General features: G+C 46.9%; 1 protein-coding gene across 1 annotated transcript; it reads right to left on the bottom strand.

Moving 5' to 3' along the window:
* Positions 1-991: 991 nt before the first annotated feature.
* Positions 992-2658, bottom strand: LOC126260746 (uncharacterized). Its single transcript, XM_049958085.1, has 2 exons — positions 1721-2658; positions 992-1634 (listed from the first exon to the last, which is right to left on the bottom strand). Exons 1-2 carry the CDS (start codon positions 2656-2658, stop codon positions 992-994), a joined length of 1581 nt encoding a protein of 526 aa, XP_049814042.1.
* Positions 2659-21962: the final 19304 nt, after the last annotated feature.

Genomic DNA, 21962 nt, shown 5'->3' with positions numbered 1-21962 from the left:
GACAAAGAGTGGCGACCTTGTTGTTCCAGTCGCGGTTGCGATGGTTGGCGATGGCGGCCCTGATGTCCCGACGCATCCTGTTGAGAAGGCGCTTCGTGTTGGCATTTCTCGTCCGCTGCCACTTCCGGTAGACCCGGTTCTTCTCAGTGATGGCCGCAAGGATGTCCGGCGGCAGCTGGCGGGAGTAGTCAGGCGGAGGGCGAGGTCGGGTCGGCGTCGCTATAGCGGCAGCGTCGATCGTCGATCCGCAGGGGGCGGCGCGGTGGCGAGTGAGTGCGTCACGGCTTCTTGAAACCTGTCCCAGTCGATGCCAGCAAGTGAGATACCTCGCCTGGGCTGCTGAAGGGCATCTAGGTCGATATCAAAAACCACAGGGACATGATCCGAAGACAGCGCCGTCCTCGTCGTGGCGGTGATCTGAAGAGGGATGCCCTTGACGACCGCGATGTCAATTATATCTGGGAGGCCACGGGCAGGGAAGATCGTCGGGTCGTACAGCCCCACCACAAGCGCATGGTGACGTTCCGCTACCCGGAGCAGGCAGCGGCCAGCGGGATTGGTGATCCTGGTGTTCCAGGAGACATGTTTACTGTTGAAGTCCCCGGCGACGAACACCGGCCCCCTCATGGAGAGCAGAGCACCGATGTCAGCAGGGTCCAGGGGACGAGACGGCGGCCGATAGGCCGCGACGAACGTGATGGCGCCCGCCGAGGTGTGAACGACGACACCAGTGGCCTCCAGCGTTGCCAGTGGTGGAAGTTGTATCACATGGTGACGAATGCCAGTGCGGACGTAGACGGCTGTCCCTCCACCCGCCGTCAATCGATCGGTGCGATAGCTGGAGTAGTTCGCCGCCCTGACGTCGACCCCAGGCTTCAGGTGTGTTTCATTGATAAGGCAGACGTCGACGGCTTCATCTCGGAGAAATTGGCGTAGTTCGCCAGCTTGAGTGCGGATGCCGTTGGCGTTCCACGCGACGACTGTGAGCCCTCTAACGCTGCCCATGGTGTGGCTGGTGAGTGTTGACAGCGGTCGGGGCTGGAGAGGCCATCGGCACTGCAGCGGCGAGATGCTGCGACAGGACTTCAATCAACTTCGTAGCACTGGTCACCAGGGCTGTGAGCTGCGCGACGAGGTTGGCCAGGTCGGCGGTGGAGGCAGCTGGCGCGGCCCCGGCGCTGGAGGGGGGAGGCGTGGCTGCTTCGCTGTGAGAGCCCACCTGGGGCTGCTCGACGGACGGTGCCAAGCGCTGGGTACCCACAGGGCGATGACCCCCGCGCCGGCGGTTGGCGGGGCGCGGTCCGGCCGACGTCCCGGGAAAGGCAGTACCCGGTGCCGCCACCGGCAGCTGTGGTGGAGGTGTAGGAGCCTCAGGTGTCGGCACGGCCTCGGATGCGGCGGGAGCGGGAGCAACCGACGCAGCCGGTGCGGCGGAGGGCGTCCCAGACGTTGCCGCCGCGAAAGAGACGCCTGGTCGTCTCGTTGCTGGCTTCTTCTGATGTGGCGCTGGTGTTTGGCCACGTTGTCGAGCGATGGCACGCTTCCACACCTCACACCCACGATAACTGTCCACGTGAGCACCGCCGCAGAGTGCACATGTAGGCTTCTCGGTGGGCGGACGGGGGCTGCACTTCCTGCATGGGCGCCGGCGCATTTAACGCATCTGTCCGGCACAGAGCAGTGGCGCGCGACGTGGTTGATCCCCTGGCAGCGAAAGCACTGCACAGGGCCTCTCCGGGAGCGAAGATCCTCGGTCTGAACCGGAACGTCGGCGACCCGCGTCAATTGATAGAGTTTGCGGTTCTCCACGGTGTCAGAGCAGACGACCAGGAAGAGCGGCATATCTTCACGTGATTTTGGCGACTTCATCTTCACGACGGTCCGGATGTAGAAGCCCAGGTCAGCGAGTTCACGATGCAGGTGATCGGCTTCCATGTTGAACGGGAGGTCGCGGAAGACAATCTTCAGGACCTTGTCGGGTGCGGAAGCGTGGGTATAGAAAGGGATACCACGCTCAGACGCCTCCTGAGTGACCCGGCGATAGTCATCGGCAGTGCGGAGCGTGACCCTGTACAGGTCACGCCCTGCAGGCTTCACTGTGTACACGGCCGTTGTCCAGCTGCGCAACAACTTCTGCAGTTCCCCATAGGGCGGCCGAAACTGGAGGACCACCGGCGGAAGATGGGAGTCTTTCTTCGGCGCAGGATCGCGCGGCGGCGGTTCCGGTGCGTCATCGAGCGCGTCGAATGAGTTGGCGACGGCAGTTGGAGGCGTCGTCGACGACAGCATACGTCTTGCAGTTCGCCGGGCCGGGACAAAACCGTCGGCATCAGGGGCGAAATCTTGCTTGGCTCTCTTCTCAATCGGCGAGCAGCGAGCAGCGGCCGTCGCAGCTGTTGCCCTCCTCTTCTGTTTCCCGCTGCGTCCGCGTGGCTGAGGGGCGGTAGAGCTCTCATCTTCAGAATCTGGCAGCGGAGCAGACAGCGCAGTCTTCAACGTTTCCGGAGTAGTGTCCGTCAAATCCATAGCCATAGCAGTGGTCGTCATAAGTGGGGGGCCAGATGGGGCCGCCGACCGCGCAAGCGCGGCCGGACGGCGATCTGCCACACCTTTCGCGTCGCTAGCAGGCGCAGGTACGTCCGTCTCGCGGCTGCACATCTCAGCGACTGGGGTGCACCGAGGTGAATGCGATCGACCACGTCGGTCCGTCGTACCCTCCTGCATCCAACGGTCACATATCCGCATTACAGTTGTTTGGTTTCGTCCAACACGACTAGCGATTTCTCTGTATGATAATCCACAATCTCGGTAAGCCACTATCCTTCCTCTGTCGAACTCGGATACTTGATCAAAAGATGTTCGCTGTTGTCTACGAGGCATAACTGATCGTCTTGTGAAGCAACCGCAAGGTAAACACACGTGCCGAACGTACACTCGTCTAAATCGCCAAGCCTTAAATGGCGCTATGAGGTGGCGCCACAGGCGCGCGTGATGTGCGTCTGCGCTGAAATTCTAACCAGTTGCATATCTCATCGCTGCAAACTCATGGTGTAAATTTCACTTGATTCGGATGCTTCCTTCAGGGTGTTGCATTTACGGTGGCCAGCAGTGTATTAAAAAAACATTTTATAGCGTGCATTGCAGTATTGTGTAACGCAGACCTCAATTATTGCTATGATGATTTGGAGACGCGCGGCAATGTTAACAAATTTGCCCGCTTCTCTAAGAGGCAGCGCTAGTGCCCTCCGCCATGAGACACATGAGTACACTGACTAACAGTTTGGTCCTGTAAGGCGAGGAGTTTGAAGGGTTGCTGTCCGCCGCCTCCTCACATGATGTGAGTTTTTTAAACGTCGCGATATCGAAGCTACTGGCTGGGATTTTTTTCCATTTCATTGCAAGTTAACGAGATTTTTGGCACGTCAATTTATTCAGCCGGTTAATTTGATTTGTAACGCCCTCTTTCTTGCTGGTAACAGAATTATCCTCAGAGAAGTTTGAGTTCCCCAGCCTTACCATCTTGCGGGCTTCTCGCTGTAGCGATATGTGAGTGTTCTCATTGTGGTTGTCATACGGCTTACATTATTACGATTGTTATCCGTTTTTATATCACCATGTCGACTGTATGTTTTGTACCTTGTTCAGATGTACTCCTGTGTATGTGATCCGATATCGCGAAACCGGTCGTGCTCCTATAAATACAAGTTTATATACAGGTGGAAGCGGTTTAGTTGTCAAAGAAGGAGAACTTCAGCTGCGGTTGCCGACAACATAAAACTATACACATTCAAAAAAGTTTTGCATACCCCGGTCTCCAGAACTCCTGAAGATAGACGTTGATTGTGCATATTTTATCACAGACACAGTCCTGTCACTAAACCCGTTGCCCGCATCTCGTGGTCGTGCGGTAGCGTTCTCGCTTCCCACGCCCGGGTTCCCGGGTTCGATTCCCGGCGGGGTCAGGGATTTTCTCTGCCTCGTGATGGCTGGGTGTTGTGTGATGTCCTTAGGTTAGTTAGGTTTAAGTAGTTCTAAGTTCTAGGGGACTGATGACCATAGCTGTTAAGTCCCATAGTGCTCAGAGCCATTTGAACTAAACCCGCACAAAGGTGTAACCAACCATGCATGAGCAGCGCCTATTAGACGGAGGGGGTCCGACAGCCGATCAGTTCCAGTCATTCCACCAGGGCGGTAGACGGGTCGTGTTGTCTGTAGTACAATGATGCCTAGACGGTCAATACCGCAGTTGGATTGCGTCCGCATTCTTATTTTCTGTCAGGAAGAGCTCTCAACAAGGGAAGTGTCCAGGCGTCTCGGAGTAAACCAAAGCGATGTTGTTCGGACATGGAGGAGATACAGGGAGACAGGAACTGTCGATGACATGCCTCGCTCAGGCCGCCCAAGGGCTACTACTGCAGTGGATGACCGCTACCTACGGATTATGGCTCGGAGGAACCCTGTCAGCAACGCCACCTTGTTGAATAAAGCCTTTCGTGCAGCCACAGGACGTCCTGTTACGACTCAAACTGTGCGCAATAGGCTGCATGATGCGCAACTTCACTCCCGACGTCCACGGCGAGGCCCAATTTTGCATTCACGACACCATGCAGCGCTGTGCGGATAGGCCCAACAACATGCCGAATGGACCGCTCAAGATTGGCACGAGTGTCGCATAAGCCTTCATTCAAATAATCGTCGGAGACGTGTTTGGAGGCAAACTGGTCAGGTTGAACGCCTTAGACACACTGTCCAGCGAGTGCAGCAAGGTGGAGGTCCCCAGCTGTTTTGGCGTGGCATTATGTGGGGCCGGCGTACGCCGCTGGTGGTCACGGATGGCCCCGTAACAGCTGTACGATACGTGAATGCCATCCTCCAACCAACAGTGCAACCGTACCGGCAGCATATTGACAAGGCATTCGTCTTCATGGACGACAATTCTCGCCCCCATCGCGCACTTCTTATGAATGACTTCCTTCAGGATAACGATGTCACACGACTAGAGTGGCGAGCGTGTTCTCCAGACACGAGCCCTATCGCATATGCCTGGGATAGATTGAAAAGCGCTGTTTATGGACCACGTGACCCATCAACCACTCTGAGGGATCTACGCCGAATCACCGTTGAGGAGTGGGACAATCTGGCCCAACAGTGCCTTGGTGAGCTTGTGGATAATATGCCACGACGCATACAGGCTTGCATCAGTGCAAGAGGACGTGCTGCTGGGTATCAGAGGCAGCGGTGTGTACAGCAATCTGGACCACCAGCTCTGAAGGTCTCGCTGTATGTTGGTACAGCATTCAATGTGTGGCTTTCATGAGGAATAAAAAGGGCGGAAATGATGCTTATGTTGATTTATATTATAATTTTCTGTAATGGTTTCGGAACTCTCGGAACCGAGGTGTTGCAAAACTTTTTTTTGATGTGTGTACTATGTTACTTTATCTATACCGTTCTGAAGTTTTCAGAGCAGCGTATCAGTGAGAATACGGGGTAAGTAGGTACGCACAGTTTTATTTTATTTATTTTATTTATTTATTTATTGTTCCGTGGGACCACATTTAGGAGAAGTCTCCATGGTCATGGAACGAGTCAATACATGAAATTATAACACGATTGTAGAAACAGATAAAATGAAATATAAGAAACATATTCAGGAGACAAGTCGTTAGTTTAAATAAAGAAAATCAAGAATGTAACACTGGAATTTGCTTAATTTTTTAGCTCTTCCAGGAGCTCCTCGACAGAATAGAAGGAGTGAGCCATGAGGAAACTCTTCAGTTTAGACTTAAAAGTGTTTGGGCTACTGCTAAGATTCTTGAGTTCTTGTGGTAGCTTATTGAAAATGGATGCAGCAGAATACTGCACTCCTTTCTGCACAAGAGTCAAGGAAGTGCATTCCACATGCAGGTTTGATTTCTGCCTAGTATTAACTGAGTGAAAGCTGCTAACTCTTGGGAATAAGCTAATATTGCTAACAACAAACGACATTAAAGAAAATACATACTGTGAGGGCAATGTCAAAATTCCCAGACTATTGAATAGGGGTCGACAAGAGGTTTTCGAACTTACACCATACATAGCTCGAACAGCCCGTTTTTGAGCCAAAAATACCCTTTTTGAATCAGAAGAATTACCCCAAAAAATAATACCATATGACATAAGCGTATGAAAATATGCGAAGTATACTACTTTTCGTGTTGAAATGTCACTTATTTCAGATACTGTTCTAATGGTAAATAAAGCGGCATTTAGTTTCTGAACAAGATCCTGAACATGGGCTTTCCACAACAGCTTACCATCTATCCGTACGCCTAGGAACTTGAACTGTTCCGTCTCGCTTATAACATGCCCATTCTGTCTGATTAAAATGTCAGTTCTTCTTGAATTGTGAGTTAGAAACTGTAAAAACTGAGTCCTACTGTGATTTAGCATCAAATTATTTTCCACAAGCCACGAACTTATATCATGAACTACATTATTTGATAATGTTTCAATATTACACACAAGATCCTTCACTACCAAGGTGGTGTCATCAGCAAACAGAAATATTTTTGAATCACCTGTAATACTAGAAGGCATATCATTTATATAAATAAGAAACAGCAGTGGCCCCAGCACCGACCCTTGGGGAACGCCCCATTTAACAGTGCCCCATTGGGACTGAACATCATTACCACTCTCAATATTGCGGAGGATTACCTTCTGCTTTCTGTTCTTAAAGTAGGAGGCGAACCAATTGTAAGCTACTCCCCTTACTCCATAATGTTCCAACTTCTGCAGTAATATTTTGTGGTCAACACAGTCAAAAGCCTTCGTTAAATCAAAGAAAACACCTAACGTTCGCAACCTTTTATTTAATCCGTCCAAAACCTCACAGAGAAAAGAGACTATAGCATTTTCAGTTGTTAAGCCATTTCTAAAACCAAACTGTACATTTGACAGCAAATTATGTGAATTTAAATGCTGCAGTAACCATGTATATACAACCCTCTCGATAACTTTAGCAAACACCGATGGCATAGAAATAGGTCTATAATTGTCAACATTATCCCTGTCTCCCTTTTTATAAAGTGGCTTCACTACCGAGTACTTTAATCGGTCAGGAAACCGACCACTCCTAAACGAAAAGTTACAGATATGGCTAAGTACTGAGCTAACATACGTGGAACAATACTTCAGTATTCTGCTAGATACCCCGTCATATCCATGAGAGTTCTTGGTCTTTAGTGATTTAATTATTAACTCAATCTCCCTCTTGTCAGTATCACGGAGGAGCATTTCAGGTAACAGTCTCGGAACACTTTTTTCTAAGAGCGCTATATGATTCCCTGTTGGGACTAGGTTTCTATTTAGTTCACCTGCTATATTCAGAAAGTGATTATTAAGTACTGTACATATATGCGACTTATCAGTAACACGGACATCCCCACTACGCACTGATTCTATATTCTCGACCTGTCTCTGGAGACCAGCCACTTCCTTTACGACTGACCATATGGTTTTAATTTTATCCTGAGACTTAGCTATTCTATCTGCATACCACATACTTTTTGCCTTTGTGTTCGAGAATGATGGGAAGACGAAATGATACATCAGGGTGTGTTAAGACAGATCTTAGTAGAATGGGAGAGTGGTCTCTGCACATCGCAAACTCTTAAGTGTGATGAGGTACGTATCTACGATGTAGAGACTGGCGTCGAAACAGTTTTGTGACGCATTGTGGGCACAACCGTGGAGAAGCGACTGCTGCTAGTGGGCGTCTGGGCGCGAAGACTGCTGCGCGTCATCAGCTGAAGGGTCGTGGAGCAGCTGAACATGCAGTGCAACAGGTTTCAACGGAATACGTAGCTCTTAACGAGCACAGTGCGGGAGCAGATACTGGTTTGGCTTGTTGAAGAGAACGCGTCGCAGAGGCGTGATGCGGGTGCACTAGCGTGTATGATTCAGTTCCTGCGACGAGTGTTCGAGGTCGGCACTTCAGAAAACTGACACCCTGACGAGTAGCGCTTTTTACTCCGGTGCGCATCCAGAGCAATGCACTGAAATTAGTCATCCATCTCTCACGACAGCTCCCACTGCAGGCTGGTCGCCATGTTGTTGCAATGGGATTGGGCGGAAAGAGTATGGAACGGACAGATGTCCAGAGGGAAAATAAGACTGGTTTCCGGTCTCCTTGCTTAATCTTAACTTTTTCTCAAATACTGGTCACATTTATCCATATATGTAGCCGTCGTTATACTCAGTACAATGTCTCTCTTTAAAGCAGATGTGACGTACAAAGAGCAACATTCTCCGTCTGTTCCTAAATTTGTTTATTCATCACGATCGACATTTTCTGCTTTTAGTGTCATTTTCAAGTGACAGCTCGTCGTGTAGTGCGTCACTATAATGATACCTTGTCGTATTTCATAGTGAGCTATCTCTTAAAAAGAGCCTTATAAGTCGAAATCACGATCGCGGCGAATAAATAAATTTAAATTAAGTTGTAAATAATTGAACTTCTGAATGTTATCATCAGAAGATCTCTCCAAAATGAAGTAAGAACAGAAACTTAACTTAAATGTCAGTACCGAAGTTGCTGTTTGGGAATGAACGTTGGATAAAGCAAAAAAGATAAAATCAGTTTTCTGCCAATAAGACAAAATTTCTCCGGAACACGACAGGATACACAAAGTTATATTACAAAAGAAATATAGATATTAGGAAGGAAGTGCTAATTTTTATGTAAGTGAAAAACGTGAAGAAAATACGCAAAAATGCTTATCCTGTCCGTTGCGAATGGAGTACCTAATATTATCTTTGGCAGTTTAATTCGTAAGGTAAACGATGCTGTGAAGACCAGCAGAAATATGGAAGGACCAAATATAGTTGCCGTGTAAGGCCTAACGCATGATACAACTGCTATTCTTGGTTCAAAAGAGAACGCGCCAACGACGACAGGTAAAAGATAACGGAGATTCGTGCTTCTGTAAAAATATCGATGCGCGGAGCAAACAACTACCATCGTACGTTGGCAATAAATCTTGCTAAGAACCCGAGAAATTTCTAGTCCTACGTAAAATCGCTAAGTGGGTCGAAGGCCCCCATCCAGTCACTCGTTGGCCAGTCTGGCGTGGCAGTAGGACACAGCAAAACGAAAGGTGAAGTTCTGAATTTCGCACAGGACAATTGTACAAGTATACCGCCGTTTGACCATCGCACAGACTCTTGTTTGGAGGACATAGTAATGACGGTGGTTCGCATAGAGAAGCAACTGAAAGAGTTGGAAACAAATAAGTCACCAGATCCAGATGGAATCCCAATTCGGTTTTAGAAAGAGTACTCTACGGCAGCTTTTATTTATCGCGAATGTCTCCCCAGCGAAAACTACAAAGCGACTGGAAAAAAGCCCAGGACACTCCTGCATATAAGAAGGGTGAACGAACGGACTCGCAAAATTACAGACCAATATCTGAGACCTGATAGTCAAGGGAGGGCAGGATTCGGTTACGATTGTGGACGGCGCCGTAATCAGTTGCTATTGGATTCCTTTTACAGTTACACACAATTTATTTTAAACTAGTAATTCCAGATTCAACAATAAATAAAATACCACACGTTAATAATGAAGGAATAAACAACTGTGCAAATAACAGTGTTTTCAATGAGCTACAATTTAGCAAATCACCATTAAATACAGATACAACAGATAATGTTTTAAAAACAAGCCACTGTGATCTGGGCAGGAGGCCTTACACGTCAAGAATGGCAATAAATTAAGAATTGTTTAAAACTCGCTGCAACTTTTAATTACAGGCATTGAAATATTAAAGGCAAGTCGCCACAAAAGCATCAGAAGGCATCAGACGCCAGGAATGGCAGTAAATAAGATTTTAAAGGCTTACTGCGTAAATACAAATACTAAATTAGAATCTTAAGGCAAGTGACCACAATCACGGCTGAAGGCCTTGCACGCCAGGAACGGCAATAATATAAAAAAATTAGAAACCTGTTGTAAAACAGCAAATACAATAGCAAAGGTTAATTAAAAAAAAACAAGCAGCTGGCCACCAAACTGGTGAACTAAGATCATGGTAAACTCTGTAACACAAGGGGCCACAGACGGTGCTCCAGGGATCGACCGCTGAGAAGGTCCGGCAACAAACTTTTTCGCGAGCGGTGAGTTAGGCAGCCAAGGGTTGCATTCACTTCACGAGATGGTAACTCAGACTAGTGGAAGTCTAACGAATCACTAATGACAATCTTGGTGAAGCTACCTGACGCATGAGAAACCAAATGCAACGATGAAACAATACGCTTAAAGCCGAACCGGCGGTCTGTGCTACGTCCCAAGAATACTGTGTTTAGAGCGCCCGGAACGAGAAAGGAACCACTACCACCAGAGTAGAAAGCACTCCACTCGCTGCTCTTCGCCTCGGCGACACTACGAGCAGAAACACGAACCCAAGTCACTGGAGAATCGCGAGATATCACAATGGTGGAGGTTTCTCTACCTGGATTGAAATGCACCCGTCTTAAGGCTTGCTGGATCCGGTTTACGACGAGGTCGTGCACCCTCGTGACCACAGCCCTTCCATCCGTCAGTCCATGCGTGCCGCCAGCGGCCCCGGCGTGTTCTCACACTGCCAAGACCCGGCTTCTCCTCAGTCCTCAACCGAACTGGGCCCACTCCCGGAAAAACAACGACGTCGACCCAAAGATAGGACAACAGTTAGTACATATCGATAACCGCCGCTGCTGCCACTAGAGGACAGGCAACGCTTGCGAAACCGAGTGGCGCCAGTCAACACGAGAAGAAGACAAACAACCGCAACCACGCCAACTAAATGATACCGTCTGGCCTCCAACAGAGGGCGGGAACCTACAAACACCACCGACGAGAGCCGCAGCATGACTCAATATCCTTAACAGAATTCGTGAACATATTCTCGGTTCGAACATAATAAATTTACTTGAGACGGAATAGCTTTTGTCGAGAATCTGCACGGGTTTGGAAACCATCGCTACTACGAAACTCACTTGCCGTTTGCTCACGTAATGTCTTGTGAACCTAGGATGAAGGGCAACAGGCACATTCCATATTCCTAGATTTCCTGAAAGCGTTTGACACGGCGCCCCACGGCAGAGTGTTAATGAAGGTACGAGCTTACAGAATAGGTTCCCAGTTACGTGAGTTACTCGAAGATTTCTTAAGTAACATAACGTCGTATGTTGTCCTCGAAAGCGACTGTTCACCAGAGACAACTGTATCGTTAGTAGTGCCGCAGGGAAGTGTGATATTCTACATCTACATCTACATCTACATCTATACTCCGCGAGCCACCTTACGGTGTGTGGCGGAGGGTACTTATTGTACCACTATCTGATCCCCCCTTCCCTGTTCCATTCACGAATTGTGCGTGGGAAGAACGACTGCTTGTAAGTCTCCGTATTTGCTCTAATTTCTCGGATCTTTTCGTTGTGATCATTACGCGAGATATATGTGGGCGGTAGTAATATGTTGCCCATATGTATATTCTCCATATACATAAGTGATCTGATGGAGCGTGTGGGCAGCAATCTGCGGCTGTTCGATGATGACGCTGTGGTGTACGGGAAACTTTCGTCGTTGAGTGACAGTAGAATGATACATGATAATTTAGACAAAATAGTAGGTGCGATGAATGACAGATTGCTCTAAGTGTAGGAAAATGCGAGTTAATGCACATGAGTGGGGAAAACAACCCCACAACGTTCGAATACAGTATTAGAAATGTGCTGCTTGACATAGCCACGTCAATTAAATGTCTAGAAGTAACGATGGAACGTCATGAAAGGGAAGGAGTGAGCACGTAAGGACTGTAGTAGCGAAGGCCAATGGTAGGCTTCGAGCTATTTGGAGAGTTTAAGGAAAGTGTGGTTCGTCTGTAAAGGAGACTCCAAATAGAACACCACCGCTCAAATATTTAAAATCTGCTCCTGGTCGTATTAAAGGAAGACATCGAAGCAGTTGAGAGGCACGCTGGTACTTTTGTTACCGGTAGGTTCGATCGACACCAGACTATTACGGAGATGCTTCGGGAACTCAAATGGGAATTCGTCCGCAGCTCGTGGTCTCGCGGTAGCATTCTCTCTTCCCGAGCACGGGGTCCCGGGTTCGATTCCAGGCGGGGTCACGGATTTTCACCTACCTCCAGATAACTGGGTGTTTGTGTTGTCCTCATCATTCATCATCATTCATGAAAGTGGCGAGATTGGGCTCAGAAAAGGTTGGGAATTTGTACGGGCGCGCCGGCCGGAGTGACCGAGCGGTTCTAGGCGCTACAGTCTGGAACCGCGCGGCCGCTACGGTCGCAGGTTCGAATCTTGCCTCGAGCGTGGATGTGTGTGATGTACATAGGTTAGTTAGGTTTAAGTAGTTCTGAGTTATAGGGGACTGATGACCTCAGCAGTTAAGTCCCATAGTGCTCAGAGCCATTTGAACCATATTAGTACGGGCGCTGATAACCGCACAGTTGAGCGCCCCACAAACCAGTCATCATCATCATCAAATGGGAATTCCTGGGGGCAGGGCAACGTTCCTGTCCAGGAACACTGTCGAGTTAGTGTAGAGAAGCTACATTTGAAGCTGACTGCAGAAAGATTCTACTACCGCCAACGTACAATTCGCGCAAGAACCACAAATATAAGAGTAATTTCGGCTCTTCCGGACGCATATAAACAGTCGTTTTTCCTGAATGAGATTTTCACTCTGTAGCGGAGTGTGCGCTGATATGAAACTTCCTGGCAGATTACAACTGTGTGCCGGATCGAGACTCGAACTCGGTGTGCAGGTATGCAGGAGAGCTTCTGTGAAGTTTGGAAGGTAGGAGACGAGGTACTGGCAGAATTAAGGCTGTGAGGACGGGTCGTGACCGATGCTTGGGTAGCTCAGTTGGTAGAGCACTTGCCCGCGAAAGGCAAAGGTCCCGAGTTCGAGTCTCGGTCCAGCACACAGTTTTAATCTGCCAGGAAGTTTCAGTCGTTTTTCCCTTGCTATATTTGCGAGTGGAACAATAAAGGAAATGCCTATTAATGGACAAGGTACCATCCGCCACGCAACACACAGTGCCTTGCGGAGTATGTACGTAGATGTAGAAGAAGAACGACGAAGAAGAAGAAGAAAAAGGAAAGGTGCAGCTTAGGTGGTAAATGTCCTTTCGAAAATATTGCTGGACTGTGGACACAGGTAAACAGAAAGTAATCAAATCTGAATTGTTATACCGTGAGCCATCTGCGCTCGGTTTTCAGCATTCAGAACAGTCTTGTGCATGCATATATTTCGATGTACCAACATGTGGACACGTCGCTGGTACATTCTATTCCATTTTTTCATTGTACAATTCATGTAGACTACACCAAAACTATTGGCTTCACGTAGACACTTTGCTACGGTCGCAGGTTCGAATCCTGCCTCGGGCATGGGTGTGTGTGATGTCCTTAGGTTAGTTAGGTTTAAGTAGTTCTAAGTTCTAGGGGACTTATGAACTAAGATGTTGAGTCCCGTAGTGCTCAGACCCATTTGAACCCATTTGAACGTAGACACTTCGGCTGATCTATACACTACATCCACAATGAACATCACACCTGGCCACCCCCCCCCCCACCCCTCACCCCCCCCCCACCTATTTTGTAGAAGGTGCTTGGGCGGATAGTTTGTATTGTAACCTGTTACAGTACTTGATAGTGACATCTACCACAGCGGTGCCTAATTGAGAATCGTTCGACCTCCGTCGTCTCTGAGTACCGTAGCTTCTTCATAATCCGATTCCCCGTTTCGTGGGTAAGAATGCTTGCCACTACTGCATGGGATCACAAAATACGTTCTTGCGGAGTCCAAAGAATATACTGAAATTGAAGTTGAGTTGTTTAAGGACGACTGAAAGGATCATGCCCGAACGAAGAAATAGCAGTTTGACGCTCGCGCCAAACTAGCAACAAAAAAGTGAGATAGCGGCTTGAGCGTGGAAACGTACGATCTGCTTGTTACTATGGATTCAAAATTAGGCGACCTTTGTTATTTCGTGTGAATACAAAGTTTTTCTTTTTTCGGTTCCTTCTTAACATTTTCCGGTGCCTCTCTTGTTTTCGTTTTCTCTACTTGCATTTTGTGGTTGTTCCTGTGCTTCTCTACCTCATTCCTGCGCGAGCAGTACGCAGTACAGATTGGACTTCAGTGTTGCGCTCAGCAATAACGCTCGCCGAGAATTAATGCCTGGGAAATTCAAGTGCGCAGATAGTGCGCGAAACGGCTGCACTCAAGTGCCTCATCGTAATAATATTGCCATTTGCAACGACTAGCATAGAAACTTCTTGCAGCCGTTATCTGCGAGAAGGCCGTTTCAATTCCGAAGAGGTACTTCGTATCCAGAAACTATATGCACTGGAAATTAAACACCCGGCAACGCTCCGCTCATGTCGCGCAACGAAAAGGCAAATAAGTCCCCGTACTTTCTCCACATCTTCAGAGTTAATCAGGACGCTGCAGTTACACGTAACACGAAGGAATTTTGCAAGCTAATGCGTGATGCAAAAGAGAAGGTAATGGTACTTCATTTCAGGCAATAAATACACGAAATCTGGCTATGGGTTATTCCACAGTAGTGGAAATCAGGATAAAGTAACGGATATTTGTAGGAAATTGACACTGTCACCTGGAATAGTTGCACACAGTATAATGCAATAGTAGGAAATCCCAGCATACCGACAAATGCAAATAGTATTTGTTGTCTGTGGTACAGTATACAGCAAGACATCACCGATTCGGGTGTAAAAGGACGTGCCTTTACTGCAGATAGGAGACAGATAACTTTAGTGACGGCGAATGTTGTCAACATAAATCACGATATAAAGCCGCGGAAAACAGTTACTATGTGGTGAAGAAACGAAGATCGGGAAATACAAGGCAGTGGGGCACTATCATGGTCAAAGTGCGAAAAAGCTGAACACTTAAAGTGCAGTGATTGATAATTGCATTAAATTGGGCGCACGATGTGGACAGAACGTAAAATATGGGCAAAGTAGAAAATTACATGAGGCATAGAAAACATTACTTTTACGAGAAGCAAAGGCCACAAACCGCCCTTCTTCTCAACTTGTTGCTGATTTACATTTGTCAGTAACTAACAGACGTGTAGGAAAAATGTCGCGTGACAAGAATCTTGCATTCAAGAAACGATTGCAGAAACCTGCTCCAACACCCAAACATAAACAGGCTAGATTGGAGTTTGCTGGAAAAGTGATGAGAAGCAGTTTAATACAAATGCGCCGGATGGATTTCAATACTACTGGCATGCTCTGAGAACAGAGCAGCAGGTAGAAATGAGTAGAAATTTTGGTGTTCAGTGCTACGATTTGGGCAGCCTTCTGCACTAAAGGTAAATCATGCATTGTTTGGCTGTACACAACAATGAACTCCTAACATGTACAGTGAGATGCTAAAGACTGAACTGTTTAGAAGACCTAGTGAATGAAAGCAACGTTTCAACAAGATAGTACATCTGTGCATGTTTCTGCCACAACCAAAAGTGGTTTGAAGATAAGAGGTCGATGTCTTGTCCTGACATGCACGTAGCCCGTTTTTGAACCCCGTGGTAGACCTTTGCGAAATACTGGCAATGCGTGTTTATTGCAATGGAAGGAAATTTGAGGTCGCATCTGAGCTGAAAACTGCGATGTGAGAACAGTAGATGACAGTTTTACTACAAGAACTACAGTTGCTAACAAAATCAACGCCGCAGAAATGTTTTAGCTAATTAAGAGAAACGGAGTTTGCATGAAGTGCTAACAATACTATAAAACAAGGGGACAGTGAGTGCATTTATACAAATTTGTATCCATTTTGTTACGTGTGATACGAAACATCTACATCTACATTTATACTCCGCAAGCTACCCAACGGTGTGTGGCGGAGGGCACTTTACGTGCCACTGTCATTGCCTCCCTTTCCTGTTCCAGTCGCGTATGGTTCGCGGGAAGAACGACTGTCTCAAAGCCTCCGTGCGCGCTCTAATCTCTCTAATTTTACATTCGTGATCTCCTCGGGAGGTATAAGTAGGGGGAAGCAATATATTCGATACCTCATCCAGAAACGCACCCTCTCGAAACCTGGACAGCAAGCTACACCGCGATGCAGAGCGCTTCTCTTGCAGGGTCTGCCACTTGAGTTTATTAAACCTCTCCGTAACGCTATCACGGTTACCAAATAACCCTGTGACGAAACGCGCCGCTCTTCTTTGGATCTTCTCTATCTCCTCCGCCAACCCGATCTGGTACGGATCCCACACTGATGAGCAATACTCAAGTATAGGTAGAACGAGTGTTTTGTAAGCCACCTCCTTTGTTGATGGACTACATTTTCTAAGCACTCTCCCAATGAATCTCAACCTGGTACCCGCCTTACCAACAATTAATTTTATATGATCATTCCACTTCAAATCGTTCCGCACGCGTACTCCCAGATATTTTACAGAAGTAACTGCTACCAGTGTTTGTTCCGCTATCATATAATCATACAATAACGGATCCTTCTTTCTATGTAATGGCAATACATTACATTTGTCTATGTTAAGGGACAGTTGCCACTCCCTGCACCAAGTGCCTATCCGCTGCAGATCTTCCTGCATTTCGCTACAATTTTCTAATGCTGCAACTTCTCTGTATACTACAGCATCATCCGGGAAAAGCCGCATGGAACTTCCGACACTATCCACCAGGTCATTTTTATATATTGTGAAAAGCAATGGTCCCATAACACTCCCCTGTGGCACGCCAGAGGTTACTTTAACGTCTGTAGACGTCTCTCCATTGATAACAACATGCTGTGTTCTGTTTGCTAAAAACTCTTCAATCCAGCCACACAGCTGGTCTGATATTCCGTAGGCTCTTACTTTGTTTATCAGGCGACAGTGCGGAACTGTATCGAACGCCTTCCGGAAGTCAAGAAAAATAGCATCTACCTGGGAGCCTGTATCTAATATTTTCTGGGTCTCATGAACAAATAAAGCGAGTTGGGTCTCACACGATCGCTGTTTCCGGAATCCATGTTGATTCCTACATAGTAGATTCTGGTTCAAATGGCTCTGAGCACTATGGGACTTAACATCTATGGTCATCAGTCCCCTAGAACTTAGAACTACTTAAACCTAACTAACCTAAGGACAGCACACAACACCCAGCCATCACGAGGCAGAGAAAATCCCTGACCCCGCCGGGAATCGAACCCGGGAACCCGGGCGTGGGAAGCGAGAACGCTACCGCACGACCACGAGATGCGGGCGTAGATTCTGGGTTTCCAAAAACGACATGATACTCGGGCAAAAAACATGTTCTAAAATTCTACAACAGATCGACGCTATGTCATTCCGTCATGAGTGTTTACGTCTTTATACACAGCTACTACTTTCATAATGAATTCGATACATTGTGATACAGACATAGCTGGGTCCTCATCAAGACACTCTGAGATGAGGGCGTAGAAATGAAAAAACAATTTCTTTAATGCAATTACTTTTTATTTAGAACACAATTACATGGAACTCGTTGCGGCAGAAGTAGTTGGTAGACCATATTTTTTGGACTTTTTTAGCAAGTCTTCTTTTTTTCCTTTTATGTATTTATAAAATTCGATGTGAATGAGCTTGTAGTTAAACTGGCGCTGTAAGATTGATTCCACCGTCCCTGGTAGCAGTCGATTTCTTTCATCAGCCGGCCGGAGTGGCCGTGCGGTTCTAGGCGCTGCAGTCTGGAACCGAGCGACCGCTACGGTCGCAGGTTCGAATCCTGCCTCGGGCATGGATGTGTGTGATGTCCTTAGGTTAGTTAGGTTTAATTAGTTCTAAGTTCTAGGCGACTGATGACCTCAGAAGTTAAGTCGCATAGTGCTCAGAGCCATTTGAACAATTTTTCTTTCATCAGTCCACTGGGCCGACATCAGCGAAAGTTCTCTTTCCACAGTGGCGTTGCGTGCGGGAACAAGAAACAAATACTCGCATAATTTTAGCAGTTGGCATTTGCATTTAGGATTTTCGGTTTCCTTAAGAAATAAATCCACCTTTCTTCCACGGAGTGTTTAGACTTCCATTCTTCCCAGTCACGCTTAGTTTCTGAAAAGCTCTTCAAATTCATGTATTCCTGCAAACAATTTTCGCCTGAAATCTTCACACCATTTTTAGTCAGGTATATAATAGTGTTTTCAATCATTACCCAGACTGGGGTTTCAGATACATCATCAAGTCAAATAGCTGATATTTAGTAAAATAAGTAGCCCATTTCTCTAAGTAATCAAATGCTATGGTATAGGGAGCCATTGTCTCTTTCATCTTGGCAGTCCTCCTGTCATTCAGACGTCTTTGATTGTTGACTAATATGTTTGTTCTTTTTATTCTTCTCTGCGCTTTATATATATTGAAACGGCATATATGTTCGTAACACGGAAGTTATACACTGAGGTGAGAAAAGTCATAAAAAATGTTCAAATGTGTGCGAATTCCTAAAGGACCAAACTACTGAGGTTATGGGTCCCCAGACTTACACACTACTTAAACTAACTTATGCTAATAACAACATACACACACCCATGCCCGAGGGAGGACTCGAACAGGGGCCGAGAGGAAAGTCGCAGGACAGCGATATGCACATGTATAGATGCCGTTAGTATCGCGTGCACATGGAATAAAAGGGCAGTTCATTGGCGGATCTGTCATTTTTTAACGTTTCCGACGTGATTGTGGCCGCACGACGATAATTAACAAGATTTTAAACATGGCTGAAACAGCAACTGTTGAAATTCTTCACGGTAAATGATAACAGCCAAACAGTTGCAGGATAAAGATTTATTAAAATCTTTGGTCAAGGACTTAAATAAATCTTTATCATGCAACTGTTTGGCTGTTATCATTTACCGTGGATAATTAACAAGCATCGAATGCGGAATGGTAGTTAGAGCTAGACGCATGGGACATTCAGTTTCGGAAATCGTTAGGGAATTCAATATTCCGATATCCACAGAGTCAAAAGTGTGCCGAGAACACCAAATTTCACCACGGATAATGAACACAGTGGCTGACTGCCTTCACTTCACGAGCGAGAGCAGACGCGTTTGCGTAGAGTTGTCAGTGCTAACAGACAAGAAACTGTGTGTGAAATAACTGTGGAAATCAGTGTGGGACGTCCGACGAACGCATCCGTTGGGCCAGTGCGGCGAAATTTGGCGTCAATGGGCTGTGGCAGCAGGCGGCCTAAGCTCGTTTCTTTGCTAGCAGCACGATATTGCCTGCAGCGCCTTTGCTGGCATCGTTACCATATTGGTTGGATCTAAGGCAGGGCTTAACAACTGGCCGGTTTTGAGCGCGAGTACTCGCGTCTGCTCACGCACGTGCTCGCGAGCAGGTGCACGGTCGCGGAGTAGGGAGGGAGGGGTGGGGAGGGAGGGGAAATGCGCGCACACGTTTGAGTGCGATCTCGCGTTCTTAGCAGATTTAACTAGCCATCTGAATGCTTTGAACATTTTACTACAAGGTAAAGATCTGCTAATTACTCATTTCATAGATCGAATACGAGCTTTTAAAATTAAATTGACACTTTGGGTGAGTCAGCTGGAAACAGGAAACCTAGATCATTTTCCTAAATTATCATCCATGCAAGATGTTCACAAAGAATGTGAACGTTATTAAAATAGTTTAGTTGCCCTTAAGAAACAATTTGATCAACGCTTTCAAGATCCGACAGCACTAGACAGTGATTTTGATCTGTTCTCCTCTCCATATTCAGCGAATATTGAAGAGATTCGTCCTGAGCTGGAACTAGAAATTATTGACCTGAAGTGTGACAGAGAGTACAGAGACAAATTTCAGAACAAGAAAAAAATTTGGAATTCTACAGACACTTCCCTCAGGATAGATTTCCTCGTTTGCACAAACTGGCGGCTACAATAATATCAATGTTCGGTTTCACGTATGTTTGTGAACAACTGTTCTCTGCAATGAAATGTAACAAGACGCGCCTGAGAAACGCATTGCCTGATCGAAATTTAAACTGCACGCTGCGCCTACATTGCACAATAACAATTACTCCGAACGCAGACGCAATTGTAAAGGGCAAAAAGTACAAGATAACCGAGAATCCCACACTTCAGTGACACCTTTTATTGTGTAACAGTTCACAAATTAATACGAATGCAGAGGTATACACTAAGCTAATAAAATTATGTGGCACGTGTACATTCTCCTTTATTTGTTTCATTTGCCGCAGTAATAATTCGTGAGTGATATCCCTGCAGGTGGCCGCGGATTTACATTGTCTGGCGGCGGCTGTTGTGTGCCCCACGTGACTCTCCCCACTCTCCGCTCTGGTCCGGTAGTGGGGGTAGCGTGCTCGCGCTGCTCCGTGCTCGCTCCTTGCTGCCCACAGCTTGCTCCGCGAGCACGTATGTTGTGAAGCCCTGATCTAAGAGGTTAGAAAACCGTGGTGTGGTCGACGAGTCCCGATTTCAGTTGGTAAGAGTTGGTGGTAGGGTTCGCGGGCGGCGTAAATCTCACGAAGCGGCGGATCGTTGTCAAGAGGGTACTGTGTAAGTTGGTGGTGTCCTCGTAATGGTGTGCGCTGTATTCGTATGGAATGGACTGACACCTCTGGCAAAACTGAAGCGATCATTCACGAACTTCCAGCATGCTGATATTGCTATGGGTCAGTAACTTCTGTTAATCTCCACAGCGAAAACCATCCCAAAGTTGCAAATTTTACTTACAAGGGAACCTCCCTATCGCACCCCCTCAGATTTAGTTATAAGTTGGCACAGTGGATAGACCTTGAAAAACTGAAAACAGATCAATTGAGAAAACAGGAAGAAGTTGTGTGGAACTGTGAAAAAATAAGCAAAATATACAAACTGAGTAGTTCATGGGAAGATATGCAATGTCAAGGAGACTGAGAACGTTGGAGCGCCGTGGTCTCGTGGTATCGTGAGCAGCTGCGGAGCGAAAGGTCCTAGGTTGAAGTCTACCGTCGAGTGAAAATTTTAATTTTTTATTTTCAGTTTATGTGACAAACTCTTATGTTTTCATCACTTTTTTGGGAGTGATTATCGCATCCACAAGAAAACCTAAATCGGGCAAGGTAGAAGAATCTTTTTACCCCTTCGCCAAGTGTACAAGTTAGGTGGGTCGACAACATATTCCTGTCATGTGACGCACATGCCGTCACCAGTGTCGTATAGAATATATCAGATGTGTTTTCCTGTGGAGGAATCGGTTGACCTATGACCTTGCGATCAAATGTTTTCGGTTCCCATTGGAGAGGCACGTCCTTTCGTCTACCAATCGCACGGTTTTGCGATGCGGTCGCAAAACACAGACACTAAACTTATTACAGTAAACAAAGACGTCAATGAACGAACGGACAGATAATAACTATGCAAAAATAAAGAAAATAAAATTTTCACTCGAGGGAAGACTTCAACCAAGGACCTCTCGTTCAGCAACTGCTCACGGTACCATGGGACCACGACGCTCCTGAGCTCATTTTGTCCATGATGTTGCCTATGCGCCCCGTGGACTACTCAGTTTGTATATTTTGCTTATTTTTTCACAGTTCCACACAACTTCTTCCTGTTTTCTCAATTGATCTGTGTTCAGTTTATCAAGGCCTATCCACTGTGCCAACTTATAACTAAATCAGAGGGGGGTGCGATGGGGAGGTTCCCTTGTTAGATAACCTATGTGTCGTAACTGTTGGTTGCACATTTTTGACACCGTTTTCATATTTTCGAAAATGCCATTTCACTATGTTACGAAGATCTGAAAATGGATCTCGGCTCGCCGGCCGGAGTGGCCGAGCGGTTCTAGGCGCTACAGTCTGGAACCGCGTGCCTGCTACGGTCACAGGTTCGAATCCTGCCTCGGGCATGGATGTGTGTGATGTCCTGAGGTTAGTTACGTTTAAGTAGT

This window comes from Schistocerca nitens, chromosome 5 (genome assembly GCF_023898315.1).
Source record: "Schistocerca nitens isolate TAMUIC-IGC-003100 chromosome 5, iqSchNite1.1, whole genome shotgun sequence".
NCBI lineage: Eukaryota > Metazoa > Arthropoda > Insecta > Orthoptera > Acrididae > Schistocerca > Schistocerca nitens.
Note: the sequence above shows the minus strand (reverse complement) of the source record. Positions and strands in the feature narration are given on the sequence as shown.

Excerpts from the sequence above, each read along its gene's own strand:
- LOC126260746 (XM_049958085.1), bottom strand. The coding sequence starts at position 2,658 with ATGTGCAGCCGCGAGACGGACGTACCTGCGCCTGCTAGCGACGCGAAA. Across the intron at positions 1,635-1,720 it reads TCCCGGAGAGGCCCTGTGCA|GAAGTGCAGCCCCCGTCCGC; the intron begins GTGCTTTCGCTG and ends GCGCCCATGCAG.